The sequence below is a fragment of the Eschrichtius robustus genome, chromosome 6, assembly GCF_028021215.1.
Source record: "Eschrichtius robustus isolate mEscRob2 chromosome 6, mEscRob2.pri, whole genome shotgun sequence".
NCBI lineage: Eukaryota > Metazoa > Chordata > Mammalia > Artiodactyla > Eschrichtiidae > Eschrichtius > Eschrichtius robustus.
Genome location: NC_090829.1, coordinates 50,211,898 through 50,229,299, shown reverse-complemented (window position 1 = coordinate 50,229,299; position 17,402 = coordinate 50,211,898). Strand labels below are relative to the sequence as shown.

At 35.3% G+C, this 17,402-nt stretch overlaps 1 protein-coding gene across 7 annotated transcripts in view; it reads left to right on the top strand.

Annotated features, from left to right (window-relative positions):
* PHC3 (polyhomeotic homolog 3) overlaps nt 1–17,402 on the top strand; it is an 81,397-nt gene that overhangs the window by 16,166 nt on the left and 47,829 nt on the right. For 5 of the 7 annotated variants that reach the window (XR_011074287.1, XR_011074286.1, XM_068546234.1 and 2 more), the window contains exons 5-7: nt 8,226–8,384; nt 10,459–10,557; nt 16,980–17,226. Coding sequence is in view for 4 of the 7 variants with exons in the window: in XM_068546234.1 (XP_068402335.1) it covers nt 8,226–8,384; nt 10,459–10,557; nt 16,980–17,226 (505 nt within the window). In the remaining 3 variants the exon portion in view is untranslated. The remainder of the gene's footprint in view (nt 1–8,225; nt 8,385–10,458; nt 10,558–16,979; nt 17,227–17,402) is intronic. The other 2 variants (XR_011074288.1, XM_068546235.1) reach the window with 1 other exon arrangement.

Below are 17,402 nucleotides of genomic sequence, written 5' to 3'. Positions count from 1 at the left end.
ACTCATCCTGAGCTCATGATCCTGAAATAGCAGAGCTTAGTTTCAGGGATTCCTGAATGGGATTCTGTGCTAGTCTCCCACACTCCTGAGGATAATCTGTGCCAATATTTCCTTATTGAATGCCTACTTGGTGCCAGGCTTGGTGTTAGGTGTCAAGAATCCAAAGTGAACAAAGGTCTTAGAGTACAGTGGATATAGTCTACAGACATGCAAATAGTCAAAGGACACTGTGATAGGAGTTTTGTTTTACTGGAGTTATCTTCTAATAACTTGCTTGTAAAGGGTACGTGGAAAATAAATTTGGAATCTTTGTAGGACTAAAAATTCCCTCCCCATATCTTTTTAATGATTATTTGTATGTAAATTCTATATTGAAAATGATTTTTCTTAGGAAACTTGAAACCATTGTTTTCAAAATTTTAGTATTACCAAAGAAAAGGCTGATTTTGTCTTATTATCACTAATTGGTACTTTTTCTCTTCAGTCTTTTAGGTTTGCCTGTTTTCTTTAGCTTTTCTGGAGTTTCATGAGGCTCTCTAGATGTCATTGAGCTCAGGACATTTTTTGGACTCTCTTAGTGTGAAACTTAGTGTTCATGTGTATGAAACTAAAAAAGTTTTAACAAAAATTTATTTCCTTCTATTCTTCTCTGTTCTCTTTTTCTGGAGCTCCTTAGTTGGATATTGGTCTTTCTGGATTGATCCTTTACTTCTTTTAGCTTTTTACTCATTTTCTGTCTTTATCTTTTTATTCTGTTGTGACATATTTCCTTGCCCTTTTTTTTTAACCCTTTCTTTTTACATTTAAAAGAAAATTTTAGTTCAGCCTTTGTATTTCCAATTTCTAAGAGAATTTTCTTATTCTTTTCCCTTGGAATCCTATTTTTCTGTTATGGCTGAAATATTTTAGATCTCTGTTGTGATACTTATCAGATTTTAAAACTCTTTTTTTTCTGTTTCCTAAATAATTTATGTTCCTTAGAAACTATCTTGGTCATTTTTTTCATGCTGCTGGTTTTCCTCTTATAAGAGAAAGGAGTTTTCCCTTAAAATGCTTGGTTTTCTGCTTATATTTAAGAGTAAATGATTATATAAATTAATCAACATGGGTTTCTTCCATTGCTTTGAAGATAGGTTGTTCCCTAGCAGACCTCTTTCCTTAGTGGAAAGGCCGATTAAGATTTCTGTATTTGCATGTGGGAATAGTAGTGGTGATGACAGTGGTAAGGATATATCTTTGGCAGGTTTAGAATTGAAGGTGTGCAGGTTAGAAGCTGGCCGTTAGGCTGGTGAGCCAGCAGTTTTGGAATAAGGAGGGTTTTACTTCAAGGTACCAGTACCCGCTCTAGAAGCCTAGCTTTTCCGTGGCAGTTTTTAGACTTTTAAAGAGAAGTGTCCTTTCTTTCTAGGTCTCGATACCGGTTCTGTGTGGGAGAGGGGTGGGGTTATGACTGGTGAGTCTGTTTTCTAGACAGACCTGTAGATAATCCTTCAATTTTTAGCCCCACTTCTTACCTCTGCTTTCATACCTCTAAATTCTGAGTCTAACTAAATCCACTCTGGTCTGTTTCTTCCTGTATTCTGGACTACAGAGAGCTTCCTTCTCTCTGTTTTCTCCTTCAGTATGATCTCATCTTTAGGTCTTACAGAAATGCAGATGGTACCCTTATCTCTCTCTCTTTGCTGTATGTGTGTTTTCTTTTTGTTTAATGTTGTTCTTTTAATCCCCCAAGTTTTTTTGGAAAAAAACATTTAAACCCACAGAAAAATGGAAAGAGTAAGCATTGACCCTTGTGTACCCTTCATGTAGCTATCTATAACAATTGTTAAGTTCCTCTCTATTTACACTGTTTTTCTGACCTTTTATTTTTATAAGTTGAAGGCATCATGACACTTCAGTCCCAAGTACTTAGCATGTGTTATCCAAGAGGGAGATTGTCTTATATCACCACAGTACCATGTCACACCTAAGAAATTTAATATGAACACAATATCTAATATATGCCCCATATTTGGATTCCCTCAGTAGTGTCCAAAATACCTTTTCCCAGGATTTAATTAAGGATCACACATTGCATGTGGATGTCCTATTTTCCTTTAATATAAAAAGATCTCCCCCCCACCCTTTTTTTTTTAAAGAGCTCAGGTCACTTATCTTATGGAATGTCCCACAGTCTAAATTTGTATGTTTGTTTCTCCCAGTCTTTTTTGTTATTGTATTAACTGCTATTTCAGTGAGTTTTAGTAGGAGGGAGAAGCAAATGGGTGTGCTCAGACCATTATCTTCAGTATTTATTGTTTTATAAACATGATTTTTAATGGCTACATAATATTCTACCTTTTAAAAAAAACCTGTTTTCCTCTTGCTGGCACTTTTAATTTTTCCCTTTTTTTGCTATTATAAGTAAACCTTCATTGAATGTTATGTATCTTTATATCTAGTAATTCTCTTTAAAAAAAATTTCCTAAGAGTATACTTATTAGGTCAGTGAGATTGTTTTTAGATCAAGAACCTTATAAATGATCAGTTTTCTCTAAAAATGTCTAAATCAGATCAACTACATATCAAATGAATTCATTATGAATTTATCTGAGGGAAAATTACTTGCTTAAAACCAAGGTACTTATCCTCTATTATTAATATTAGGATGTATTTTAAGTTTTAAAACTCATTGTTTTCAAGGATTGTTAGAAACCTATTTCAAAGCTTAATAGCAGTTTAAAATAAAACTGTAGCCTGCGTATTTGTCTGGTCATGAGCAGTTTTACTGCATTCTTATAAAATATTCCCATAGTACAGATAAAGTAAAAAAGTGTTGTCACCTTCAGCCTCCTTTCCCCTTCAGTCCTTCTGTCTTCTCAGTTTGCTGGATATCCCTTCAGATCTTTACCTGTGCATTAAGGACATACATAGTATAAAGAAATGTGTGCCTATGTGTTTAATACACAATTTTTTTTTAACACACTATAAACACACATAGGTATTCTGCATTTTGTTTTTACACTTAACAGTGTGTCTTCAGAGCTTTCTATCTCACTCACTTGAGCTACTGTGCACAGTGTGGCTGCAGTTTGTCTTATATAACTATCTTTGTTGCTGGACAGTTATTTCCAATATTTTAACTGTTTCTGCATTGCAACTTTTCTTTTTAGGGTGTCAATATCTGAACACAATTGGGAGGTTGTGAAGTTGTTTTTTGTTTGATTGTTTTGCTGTTGTTTTTACAGCTTGTATTGCAGAAAGTAGAAATAATGATTTTCTGTAATAAATAAGTAGGCATTTTATTTCATTTCATTGTTAAAAATATGTGGTCTCTTAAAAAGGACATCCTTCATGGTTAGATATTATTATTTGAAATTTCTATATAATATTTTACACTTCTAGATATTTGAATTACATAAATTCCCACTGAATAATGAGGCAAGAAAATTTATATGCTGCTTTAATGTGATAAAAACAGAACAATATACTGAAGTAAATATAAAAAAAGGAAAATATCATTTCCTCTCTGATTCTAAAGTTAATACCTACATAGAAAAGACAAAAACTTTGAAAAAGAAAATATAAATCATTCCCAAATTTTACCCCTAGTAGGCATTATTCACCTTTAGCATTTTGGTGACTGTTCTTCCAGGTGTGTGTGTGTATGTATATATTTCTATATCAAATCTAATCAGATACAAATTTATGAGTATGCATTATTGTGTGTGTATATAGTGCAGACATCTTTCTCTCAACATGTTTTTCACATGTGTGGAATGTGTATATACATACACGCAGATATTTGTATGTAATTGTATAAGTGGATTATATTCTACATGTTATTCTACAGTTTTTTCACTCAGCAGTGGGTCATAAAGATATTTTCACGCCATTGAATACAGATACAATCAGTCTTTTAATGTCTGTGTACCATGTCTCTCTGTAGATATACCTGATTGTTTCTGATCAGTCAAATGGCAGCAGTGGGTCTCAAATGGGCTTTGGTTTTAGGGAGTACTCTGGGCCAGAGACCCTGTGTAACCTCCTAGTGGGGGCACTAAGGAGTGGTTGAGAGTTAAATGGCTTTTCTTGACAGATGTGGTTTTCTTTGGTGACTCTTAGTGTCAGTAGGGAGAGAGCTTCCGGTAATAGGGCTAAAGGAGCAAGTTCCTTTATGGAGTGTGGGGCTTGAGGTGTGAGACGACAGGATTGGCCAAGGCTTTAAAATGAAAGGGAATTACGCATGTTGAGATGGGATTGACAAGAGAAGATAATGCAAACAGTTGAGGGCATCTGGTTCAGGTCAGCAGAGCAAAGCGGAAAATAGAGGAGAGACATATCAGTTGTGGAAAGGAAGGGACTTCTTGCAGAGTTGGCTACTGATTGCCTTGCCCTCATGGGTTTGGCATTCGTTAGTAGACACTGTCTGAAATGGTACTTGCCATTTGAAACTTAAAAATAAACATGATATTTGTTCTTTGATCTCACAACTTAGACAAAGTGAAATGCAGGTGGCTAGGAGGCTACTATTTAGTTTTCTTACTTCCTTTTTAAGAAAAAAAAAGCATTCTGTTTGTAATTTTTGTTCTACTTCCTTATTCCTTACACAGCACTCTCAGGCACTTGGCTATCAGCCAGTCAGTTTTTAAAGAGACTTGTATGTTTTTGTTTAAAGAGTGTGTGGTCTATCCTTTACTAGAGTATTTTTCTTTCTTTCTTTCTTCCCCCCCCCCTTTATTTTTAAGAATCACTGACTGGAAAAACTGCCAAGGCATTATTACTGTAGAGTAACCCAAATTAACAAGCTCTCATGGTATAGGAAAGCACCCTGCATGCCAAAATATGAGTCAGAAAACCTGGTCCAATTTTACCCTGCTAAGTGATTTAATCTTTGGAGCAAGGCTTTATCCAAAATATCCGTTTGTGGACTGGTGTGGAAAAAGAATATGTTTGGGGGGTGCTTATTAATAATTTATTATATAGCACATAAAAGTAGAGTTGAACTAGTATCACCACACTATCTGCATTTTTACTCTGCTTTGTTAGGGGCTATACCAGAATTGTTTTCTGTTCTCACTGTTATACACACACACACGCTCACTCTTTGTGATAGGCTTATATATTACATTTAAAGTATGAAGTATGCCTTAAAATAACATGGCATTCATTAAGTTAATAAACGTATTGAGTGAAGGCACTCTCATAGATATTGGTTATATGAAGATAAATAACACATGGTCCCCACCCTTAAAGAAATTATTGTTTAGACGAGTGAGACAGAGGTATATGCTAGAAGTATATGGAAATTATGGAAGATAACAGGCAAAAGAGGAGTAGTCAGTTCTACTGTGGGGTTGGGATGCCTGAAAAAGCTTAGCAGGTGATTTTTGAGAGAGAGTTGTACACTACATAGAGGGGGAAGAGGTGGGGTATGGGGGTAGGTGACGCTCAGTTCAGTTCAGAGTTGTTACCGGAGCCATAGAGGCCTGAGACATGATGACACTGCAAATAGCTTCATATGGCTAATGTGAAGGGTAGTATGGAGGAGTGGAAGGAGATGATACTGCAGAGGTAGTTAGGGGAGTTTGAATGTTATCTAGAAGATTTTTAAATGGCTAATTAATATTTATTAATTAAAATCAGGGAAAGATTATCCGGCAAGTCAGAGGAGACAATATTCCCAGCAGAGAGATCAGTTTGCAGCTGTTAAAGCAATGTAGCTGGAAGTGCTATGGGCTCAGCATCTCAAACTACGTGAGTCAAAATCAAAATGAAATTGAGGAAGATAAAGGTGTAGAAACAGTAAGACATGTGACTGATTTTGTGTGTGAGTTATGTGAGAGGGAGGAGTTAGGATGACTTCCAGATTAGTCTGTCTTGGGGGATTTTTAGAAGATGCCAGTGGCCATTTGAGGAGAAGCTGGTTTAAGAAGGAATGATAGGGCTTCCGTGGTGGCGCAGTGGTTAAGAATCCGCCTGCCAATGCAGGGGACACGGGTTCGAGCCCTGGTCTGGGAAGATCCCACATGCCGTGGAGCAACTAAGCCCGTGCGCCACAACTGCTGAGCCTGCACTCTAGAGCCTGCAAGCCACAACTACTGAGCCCGCGCACCACAACTAATGAAGCCCACGTGCCTAGCCCATGCTCCACAACAAGAGAAGCCACTGCAATGAAAAGCCGGTGCACCGCAACGAAGAGTAGCCCCCGCTCGCTGCAACTAGAGAAAGCCTGCATGCAGCCATGAAGACCCAACACAGCCAAAAATAAATACATAAAATAAAATAAAATAAAAAGAAGAAATGATAATGAGTTTGGTGTTTGAACATGTTGAGTTTGAGTTGGTAAGAGACATCCAGAAAGATGTGTTCTGTAAGTATTTGGACCTGGAGAGTAAGGGTTTGTCGTCAAGGATTGAGACTATTCAGGATTGAATTGTTTGAAACTATGGGAGTAGGTGTGATAATCTAGGAATTGAAAAGGAAAAGTGTTGAGGACAAAGGATGAACAGTTTGGGGGTGGGCTAGAAAGAAGAGCTGGTAAAGAAGATCGAGAGGGAATGGTCTAAAAAGAATCCACTGAATGTGTCAGAGGGTATTAGTGATTTTTGCTAATGGGATTTTAGTGGTGTGCTAGAATAAAAGCCAGATTGCAGAACAATTTTTTATATTTTATTAATTGTATTTATGCACTGAATTACAGATTTAAGTATTTTATTAAAATTAAGAAATACTTAAAAGATACAGATAAATATAGAGAATTAGTTAACCAACTTGTGTACCCACTATGCAGTTTTTTTAACTTTTTATTTTTAAATAATTATAGACTCAGGAAGTTACAAAAATCGTACAGAGAGGTCCTCCTGTATAGCCTTCACTCAGCCTCCTCCAGTCACTTGTTCAGTTTAACAAATGTCCTGGACTGGTACAAATGCTAATGTTTTGGGATAGATTATGGAACTGTGCAGGTAGTGTGAATATGGATTCTGTACCCTTGTATGGCGCAAGCCTGGAGTTTTGATTCTCATAAGAGCCTCTCTCCTTCCACCTGGGGCAGGGCAGATAGCAAGCTTTCTTGCTGCTTCTCAGGACGCATGGGTGGAGCTTTTCCAGCTCCTTTTCACATATTGAGGAGCCCTTTTGAGGATCTTGGCTCAAAACAGGTTTTACTTCTAGGTCCCCCCTGAAATAGGCTCAAAATCAGGTCTTCTATCTCTGTGGGCCAATATCTCCCTAGATTGCCTTGGTGTCAGCTGGAGCTTACATCTTTGAGTTTCTTCCTTTCCGGTGCCTGGGAATTCCCTCTCCCTTCCCCTTTTTTGAGTTCAGTTATATATTTTTATAATTTTTCATGCTGATCTTGCATTTCAGTGAGTGCATTTGGGCACATGGATGTATTAGTTCAGTCTGTCTTGTTCCTTGAATCAGAAGTTTAATAACCTATTTCTTAATTTTATTCTCTGCATTGTCCATAAAAAGGATTTGAGGTTGGATTATGTTACTCTCGTTAAAAATATTATTTATTTTTATAATGGATAATACATGCATGTGATAGTCTACATGTGTCCCTTTGTCCTGTTCCCACCCAGTTTGCCTTCACAGGTACAACCAGTTACCAGTCTCTTATATATCCTAGAGATAGACCATGCACTAGTTTATTCTTTAACAGCAGCTTTAGTGTTTATAATTTAATCTTGTAACCAATATTCAGGAGTTTTCCATCTGTTCGGCAAGTAACAATTCTATTTTCTTCTTTTCTGAGAGCTTTTGAAGGAGAATGTTATACTAGTTATATGTTACGTGTATGTTTTTATACATGTGAATGGATTATCTGTGTTTTAACTTTTGTTCATTTCAGAAATGCCTCCAAATGTGACAGAAAAATGACAAAATAATGTAGACTGTTGATTCAAATGTTTTAAGTCACTACATAGAATATTAAAATAATGGAACAATAGCCCTAATTTTTGGGAGGTAGTAGAAATGATATTTTAAGATGTTGGAATCTTATGAAACACAACGAGGATGTCCTTAAAAATTGTCCTAATTACTAACCAGTACATGCTATTGTTTGCATATGTGCAAATAATCGCCTACAGAAGTGATGGGTCTGTCAAAGATGAAGCCCTCTCTTAGGTTCCTCAGCCACAATATATACCATTGATTGCCTAACTGCAGCTTGGTGAAATTCAGTGACATGGAAGCAAGAAATGGAAGCCTATGACCTGATATGTTTTCTTCCTTAGATCAACCTCTCTACTTCTCCTACACCTGCACAGTTAATAAGCCGTTCCCAGGCTTCCAGTTCTACCAGTGGCAGTATTACCCAACAGACTATGTTACTAGGGAGTACCTCCCCTACCCTAACGGCAAGCCAAGCTCAAATGTATCTCCGAGCTCAAATGGTAAGATATGAGCTACCAGATTTTTTCAGTGTTTAAAGACTTGAGAGAGATCAAAATGTTTCTTGATTTGATGCAATAGGAGGCATTTTTAATATTTAAGAAATGTTTAACAAAATTTTTGTGTATGTGCCTAGCTCTTATACATTTATGTCATGAAAAATTCTACCTTTAATTGGTAGGCCTTCTTGGTGTATCAAATAGTAATTAGCAGCATTAGGGAGCTAACAGATTCTGTAACATAGGAGTGATTAATTTTTAATATCAAATTTCTTTGATTTCAAACCCTTTTTCATATTTTAACATCTCTGAAACTGAGATGCATTTTATATTGATGGCATCTTACGGTTGTAGTTGGTGCTTATAGTGATACATAAAATCACCGTATATCTTTGACATCTTAGATTTGATGAAATTGTTAGAAACATAAAAAACTTGGTTAACTATAAATTAGAATTTATATTGTGGGATCTTCTGAAATCTGGATTGGAGTTCGTGTTAATTTACCAGATGAGTCTTAGCTTTGGTTATTCCCATCTTAAAATCTGCAAGGTGATTTGTGTTCCTATGCTCACTTTGATCTTTTGTTAATACAGGAATGTTAATTTGGCTATTGTGTGTTTGAGTATCTACTGATTTCCTAATTTACTTGTTGAGCCTTCTTTAAGGAATGTAAAAATTGGTTGACATTTACTTTATTTGATGTCTTTACAGGTAGCTAGAGAAGAACTTTGTCCCTGATATGTATTTATTTATATTCTTTTTTATCCAGTGAACTGAATATATATCTGGATCCCCAGTTCTCCACTAAAATTGCAAAGAAAGTTTCCATCATATTTCTAACAGGAAACAATAATATGACCCTCTTTTTATTTACAGACTGTTCAATAGACACTACCATATTTCTGGGTTTTTTCCCCATGAGATCTTATTTAATCAATAATATGCTTCAGAATTAGGGAGAACCATTTGAAATGGTTGCTACTGGACCGTTTTTGACCTCTAAAACTGGCAGTTTCATATGGTTCGCGCTAGATAGAACATCTTTTTAGGTATAGTGCTTTTAGCTGTTTGTACTGTAAATTACCTTCTTGTGAAAGTTATACCTGTTATTTAATTCACTTAAATTTAGTATGTAAAGAACTGAAGTTTAAATGATCCTTTAATTGGTAATTTTAATTTAAACAGAAATGGCTTTTGAGGAACTGTATAACTTGATGCAATTTTGAGATAGAGTATTCACAGGTTCTTTGAAACAACAGTCATAATTTACTAAATTGGATTGGATAATCTCTGAGTGGATTGTATTGCCTTTTTTAATTAATGGCATTCTGTTTCAGTATTGAAAAAAAACATTTGAAAAGAGATGGTGATAATTAAATAAATCAAGTATGTCTTTCCTTTCTTTTTCTTTTCTTTTTTTTTTTTTTTGATGTGAAGTTTTTTTGCAGGCTGCTTTGTTGTTGACTTTTAACATGTTGTGGCATTTACACTTAGAATGAATATTTCTTTACAAATAGTTTTAAAATCAAGAGCAACCTAGGTTTGTACTACACAGATCCTGTGTAGCTGAGTGAAATATTGTAACGTAGCATGTGGCATAGTTATCCTTTGGGGTAAAGAGGACTGAAAAGACTTTTTGGTGTTTCTTTTCATGTTTCTCACTGAAATTTAGTTTGCATTCAAGAGCAGTGACTATGGTTGCATATTCTAACTTCCATTTTAGGAATCCTGCCACAATAGTTTTCAGCTAGGAAAAGTTTAATAGCTTATTCGGGGAAAAATTTGGTATGAGGATTTCATATTGCCAAAATACATTTTCTTTTTTGAGCACTGATTTATTTTCTACTCATCAGAATCATGAGCTGTTTCAAAAATGTTTCTGGTTTTTTTTTTCCTTTTGAGTTCTCTATTATCAAGAAGTTCTCCTTGTCATGTAAAACCTTTTGCTTAGGAGACAATCCTAAACTGCATTGTCTTTCTGTCACAAATTTCAGTCTCTCTTGCCTGCTATACATTGTGTGTGGGGCATGTTCTTTTGTCTTAGGGTATTTTTTTGGTTTTTCTGTCTGTACAGCTGATTTTCACACCCGCTACCACTGTGGCTGCTGTACAGTCTGACATTCCTGTTGTCTCGTCGTCATCGTCATCTTCCTGTCAGTCTGCAGCTACTCAGGTGAGCTTGTCTAGCTTCATAATGTGGTACTTAAGGTCTGGGTCTTCAGGTTAAAGGTAAACGTGCATTTGTGTTTAAGTTACTGATGGTTTCAGTGCTCGTTGTCACACATTTCAGATCAACATTTAATCCAGTGAGAACTTCAAGAAAATTTTTTGACTTTATAGAAATTATAATGCCATTAAACATGGATATTTAGGTTATTTGACATTAGTGAAAGTTAATGCGTTTTGCTATGACATTGTATGTTTAGTTTTATTGTAAAGCAGATTTATTATGTGAGATGTATTCTTTTCTTTAGATTCCTTTGTAAGCAGTTAGGTAATAACCGCGTCAAGGTGGTTTTTAAGTTTAAAAATGAGCTGGGTAAACTTTAAACTTAAAAAATTGAGCAGAATGTTACTCAGTTTTTTGTTTATACTTTGTTTGGTACCATGGAAAAAATGAACTTTAACTTTCTCCTTACACCATTCACAAAAATAAACCAGAAGTAATGTAGACCTACAGGCAAAAGACAGAACTATAAAACCTCTAGAAGAAAACATAGGGGATATCTCTACAACTCCAGGGTAGGCAAAGCTTTCTCAGATAGGACACAAAAAGCATTAACTGTAAAAGAAAATAATGATAAATTGGACTTTATCAAAATTTAAAAACTGTTCTTCGAAAGACATTGCTACAGAAACAAAGAGGCAAAGCCACAGACTGAGGGAAAATGGTCACAATACATATATCTGACAAAGGACTTGTATTCAGAATATGTAAAGTGGGTTTACGACTCAGTAATAAGATCATGAATAAAAAATGGGCAGAAGATTTGAACACTTCACAAAAGATATGCAGAAGGCCAATAAGCACATGAAAAAATGCTCAACATGATTAATCTTCCTAGAAATATAAATCAAAACCACAATGAATATCACTACACACTCACTAGAATGTCTGAAATGAAGGAGACTGAAAACGCCACATGTCTGCGAGAATGTGGAGGAACCATACTATCATATGTTGCTGGTGAAATTGTAAAAGAGTACAACCACTTTGAAAAACAGTTTTCTTATAAAGTTAAACATATGCTTAACATGTGACCCAGGAATTCCACTTCTAGATGTTTACCCTGAGAGATTTGAAAACATATATCCACATGAAGATGTTTAAATGAATGTTCGTAGCAGCTCTATTCAGAATAGCCCCAAACTGGAAGTAACCACTGTCTTTTAACTGGTGAATGGATAAACATATTGTGGAATATTACTCAGAAATAAAAAGGAACAAACTACTGTACATCTCAGAAACATTATAATTAGTAAAAGATGCCAGACATCACAGAGTGCAATACTCTGCGACTCTATTTATATGAAATTTCTGAACAGGCAGAACTAATCTATAGTGAAAAAAAATGGATTTGTGCTACCTGGGGCAGAAGGTGGGGGAGATTGACTGGGAAGGGGCATGAGTGATGGAAATGTTCTATATCTTGATTGGGGTGGTGGTAACATGGTATGTACATAATGTCAAAACTTATTGAACTGGTTCATTCATTTTATTGTTTGTAAGTCACACCTCAGTAAAGTTAATAAAAATGAATGAAATTGAGTAAATTTTAAATTAAAACAGTTGAGTAGACTTTTTACATTGTATGATACCATTTTGATATTTTTCCATAGATAATGTTTTGGATTGCATATGGCAGAAATTGGTATATCTCAAGGTCATCCTTGGCTTCGAATTTTTAATTTAATAATCTCAATCATCTGGTAAAAAGTAAAAAATGAGATAGCAATAATATTCTTTGGTATTTTTCATAGAATCTCTATTTTATTTAATAACAAAGTCCAGTTTTCATATATCAGCATATAAAGATGGTGATCAATTAAACTCCGGTTTCTCATAATGTGCTCTGTGACCCTCTATAGTTCCTTAACTTATTTGGACTTCAGTTTCCATACTTACAAAATGAGACCTTTGTTAACTTTAAGGTTTTCTCAGCTCTAAACTTTAAGTGTCTCTTTGTGGAATGAATTTGTTGAAGTAATTATCTTCCTGTTTGTTTTGTTTTGGTTTGGTTTGGTTTCGTTTGGTTTGGTTTTATAAAACCTGTCAACTTCCAGAATGGTAAAGTGGCATGGAGCTAGGAGTGCGGTTGCCATTGAAATTACATGTATGAAGTCCTGCATGGGCTTAAGTTCAACTCCCACTGCACTCATTTATTAGTTGTATGACTTTAGATAAGTTACCAAACATCTCTAATAGTCATACATACTTGCAGGGTAAGTTGAAGAGTGAGTAATATATGTTTAGTGTCTAGAATATTGTAGGTACTCATTAGTACTTTTTCTGCAAAGGGGAGAATAGGAAGACCTGGGTTTATATTCTGACTTCAGCAACAGTTGCTTTGTCGCTTGCCAGTTGATTGATTTTGGATAGGTCATAGTATAGCATGGTGTTTATAAGTTTGGACTCTGGAGCCAGGTTCTCTGGATTCAAATACATGTTCTACCACCTTCTCATTGTATATCCTTAAACCTCAGTTTCAACAATATAAAATAAAATAAATGTAATGCTTCGTAGGGTTGTAATGAGGATTAAATAGGTTAATAAATGAAAAACAGAACAGTGTCTGTTACCTAGTTGGCACTCACTAAATGTTAGCTGTTGTTATTACTTATGCTAAGCCTCAGTTTCTTCACTGTGAACTGGAAGTAATAGCTCAGAGTTGTTATAAGGAATAAATGAGACAGTAATCATAAATAAAGCACTCAGCATAGTGCCTGGCACGTAAGATATCACATGCTACTAATTACTGTTTTTGTTATGCACTGTCTAAAGATGAGTCATGAATTTGGTTCTTAGCTTTCACATAGCTAATGGTGAAGAGAGAAACTCAACCATTTAAAGGATTTGCAGTTTCCAAGGTAAAATAAACCAGTTATTAGGAAAATACAACTAACAAACTCTCTAGAGCACAGTCTGTTTTGTGGGTTCTCATAGTCAAAGTAATTTATAGAATTAGCTCTTTGGGGTCCAGTTTGATGTGTATAGGTATGTGGCTCTCTAATAATCTGACTCAATTCAAGGATAGATTGAGGAACTAGAGGGATGGATTGACCTTTAGGAACTTCTCTACTAATGTTTTTCTTTGCTGTGCTTTAGAAGTGGCAGTGAATGAGGCTGACAGTGGTAGGTGATGCTAATATTTTGAATATTCCAGTGGTAACTTTCCTCAAGTTCAGGGCTGTTAGTTTTGAAAAATTTGTGCTCCACTTTGTTAATTTTTAAACATATATTTGCAGTTTTTAAAACATTTAATTTGTTTGTAATTGAGAAATACCAAATTTGAAGTTTTATTTTAATACTCTTTAACTGACGAAAGTCAGTATAACAGTCAATTTTTCCTCAGTTTTAAAATTTATAGCATAATGTAAAAAAATGAGAAATTTGGAATATCTTACCCTTACCATTTTAAATGCTCCATCTCTTCTCCTTATCATGAAAAAAAAAATGTGACTTTCAGAAAGATATCATAAGACTAAAAGTATGTTATAGAAAAGTAAGAAATCTTACCAAGGCTCTCTGGGCAATTCTGTAAGAATTGTGGAGAAAACAGCCTTTTAGATTTAAAAGCTAGAAACAGTTCTACTGCCGGCAGTGTGACATGAACTCTTAATTTCCTTATCTACAAAGAAGAGATCCTACGATAATTCACACATTATTTGTTAGATCCAAATTAAAAAACTGAAGTGAGAGTATTTGGGTAATCCACTATAAAAATGTAAGGTGTGAAATTAGCAAAAATACTTTGTGGGAATTCTAGACTTTTTCAAAAGTCAGAAAGTTTCCACAAACTGATCATAGGAAAAGTTCAGATGAAATGAAAGTTGGGCATTAGATGCCATAATATTCTTTATCTTAGAAAGGGTGGGTTCTTTTTAAAAGTGAAATTCTGTCAAGGAAATCTGAATATGTGATCTATTAACAGCTCAGTTAGCTCTGTATATGCTTTAGGAGTACAGTTTACATGTTTGAAATTTATTGTAAATATTTAAGCCAAGATGACCATAGATAGTAAAGCCATATTCTAAAATTTATCTATTCATATAAATAACATATAGTATATAATATGCACATACATACGTTTTCTTTCAGAATTCCAGAAAACAAAAGGAAAATTAGAAGAAAAAAGTATATTATTCTATAGAAATGGACTGCTACAGCTTAAGGGTTCACTGTGTCAGATCTTCATTTACTTTGAATATGCTTTGCCTTTGAAGGAAAGCTTTTGTTTTTCAGGTTATAGTTCAGACCTTGATTACCATCATTCTGTGGTCCACCTTATACATTATTTATGGCAGATGTTAAATTTCTTGCTGTTTTTCCCTTGCTTCCTGAGAGATTTTAATATTCCTCTGCTAGACATTTGTTGAGATTTCTTTTGGTAAAACATGAACAGATTTTAATGTTAGCTTAAGAAAACCATAAATAGAACAAGATACTTAACAACAACAAGAGCAACAAGATCCATGCAATACATTTTTCAGAATCAGATATAGGAGAATACCTCAGACTTGTGTAGTTTCTGTTATGTCTGCAGCCAGAATTGCGGGGAGTACAAAAGTGAACGTCAGAGATGAGAGCCTGCCAGTCGGAGTCTCAGTATTTCACAGACACAGACATCAGTAATTCTGAAACAAGCGAGATGTTTGTCATTGGTATAGGCCACTGTGATCCAAATCCTATGGGAAGAGCATAGAGGGGAGGAGAAATTATTTCTAACCAGAGACTTCGAGAGGTTTCTTTGGGAGAATGGGTAGGAATTTTACTGGTCTTGAGCACTGTGTTGGGCTTCAGGAGACAGCGTTGAGGAAAGAGGAATTTGAGCAAGGGCTCTAAATGAAGGCAGTGCAAGGTATGTTTGGAGAAGGGTGAGCAGAACAGTTTGGCTAGAGAATGAGGATTGTGCAATAGAATAGTGGAAAAAGGGGCTCAAAGCAGTTTGGGCCTAGACTGTGGAGGGCTTTGAGTGGCAAGCTGAGAAATCTGGATTTCAGCATATTTTATTTTTGCATTAAATTTCAGTAATACAGCAGTAATTAGTCCATTTACAATGCTGTGAAATATTTGACAAAAATCAGAGAAGATGATCCATATGGTCTCACTTAGAAAATTCTTTCAGTAGCTTAGAATAGAACTGATGAAAACTTCAACTGCCCTGAAGTAAACACTTATTCAGCATCTGCTATTGGCTGAACACTGCATTGGCACTTGGAAAGAGAAGGTGTAGAGCATCAGTTAATGATACAGTTGTAGAGACAGAACACCCATGAAACTGAAGAGCATTCATAAAGCAGCAATATATTTGTTACTTTAGAATCTCTTTTACTTCAGTTTCCCTCCCAGTGCCAGTGCTAGCATAAATGTATTAGGTGCATTCATTTCTGAGGCAAAAGGTTAGGAAGCTTTTGGAGAGGCATTTTCTGCCTCGCTGTTTGAAAATGTTATAGACCTCAGGTGAGAGTAATTGGGATAATCCTTGCCATCATCCGGACTGGCAGTGTGTTTAGAATAGCCCCGGTGTAGGTAGGAGTCATCACGTAAACCATTTCAAGGCCATGCACGATGTCTTTAGTTCATGAGGTCTAGTTCTCAAAGGCAAATGAGTGTTTCATAACCACCACAACAAAATCTCACTAACTCTTTAAAATTAGTTAATAGGAAATGCTTTTCAGAATTATCACAATGGGGTAGGTGATTTCATGAATTTGTTTTCTTACTTAGAAGATTAGTGTTCCCTTATAATCTCTATTAACCTATTAACTTTCTTTTTTTGTTATCTTTCTGATCTTTATTAAGATAGCAATATTGTATCCATACTGTCCTAATTGTGTGTAGTAATTTCTCACAAGTTTATGAGGGACTTGTAGCCTTAAGATGTTTCACAATCCTGTCATGGAGAACTCAGAGTGAAGTAGAAGGAATTGCTCATTCTTCCCTCCACACCCTGGGCTCTCCCACCACTGCGGCTTTGCTCAGGTTTTCCTCTTTGCCTGGAATGCTCTTCCTCTTTCTCCTTCCTTTTGACTGTCTCTGACCTGGTAACTTTAAAATGGAGTATGTTGCAGAGTAATTTCCTCATATTGATAGTTCATTTGCAATATATATATAAATATTCTATTTTCATTTAGTTCTTAATGTTTCTTAATGTCTTTTTTAAAAAATTGCCACTTAATGTTTAAGATATGATTACTTAGAATAATAGCTCCCCTTGCCTTCAGGGTTAATTAGTTGTTTCAAGTGCTTGGAGCTTTATGCATAATATAAAGAGCATAATATAAATGTGCTGTCATTGTTGTTATAATGGTAATGATTGCCACATCAATTAATACCATCTGTTTCATCCTTATTTTTTGTTATGTGGTTCTTAGGTTCAGAATTTAACATTACGCAGCCAGAAGTTGGGTGTATTATCTAGCTCACAAAATGGTCCGCCAAAAAGTACTAGTCAAACTCAGTCATTGACAATTTGTCATAACAAAACAACAGTGACCAGTTCTAAAATCAGCCAACGAGATCCTTCTCCAGAAAGTAATAAGAAAGGAGAAAGTCCAAGTCTGGAATCACGAAGCACAGCTGTCACCCGGACATCAAGTATTCACCAGTTAATAGCACCAGGTGGGATAAAGCTTTCGTTGAAAATAGTTGCATTATTCATTTTCTTAGCAGGCAGAGCAAAACAAAAGATGTCCATTACTTGAACGAGAATACTTTTAAAACATTTTAAAATGTGAATTTTATAAGTTAACAAAAGAACAGTAGTGTAGCTTGAAAAAAGAGAAATCAAAAGAGCC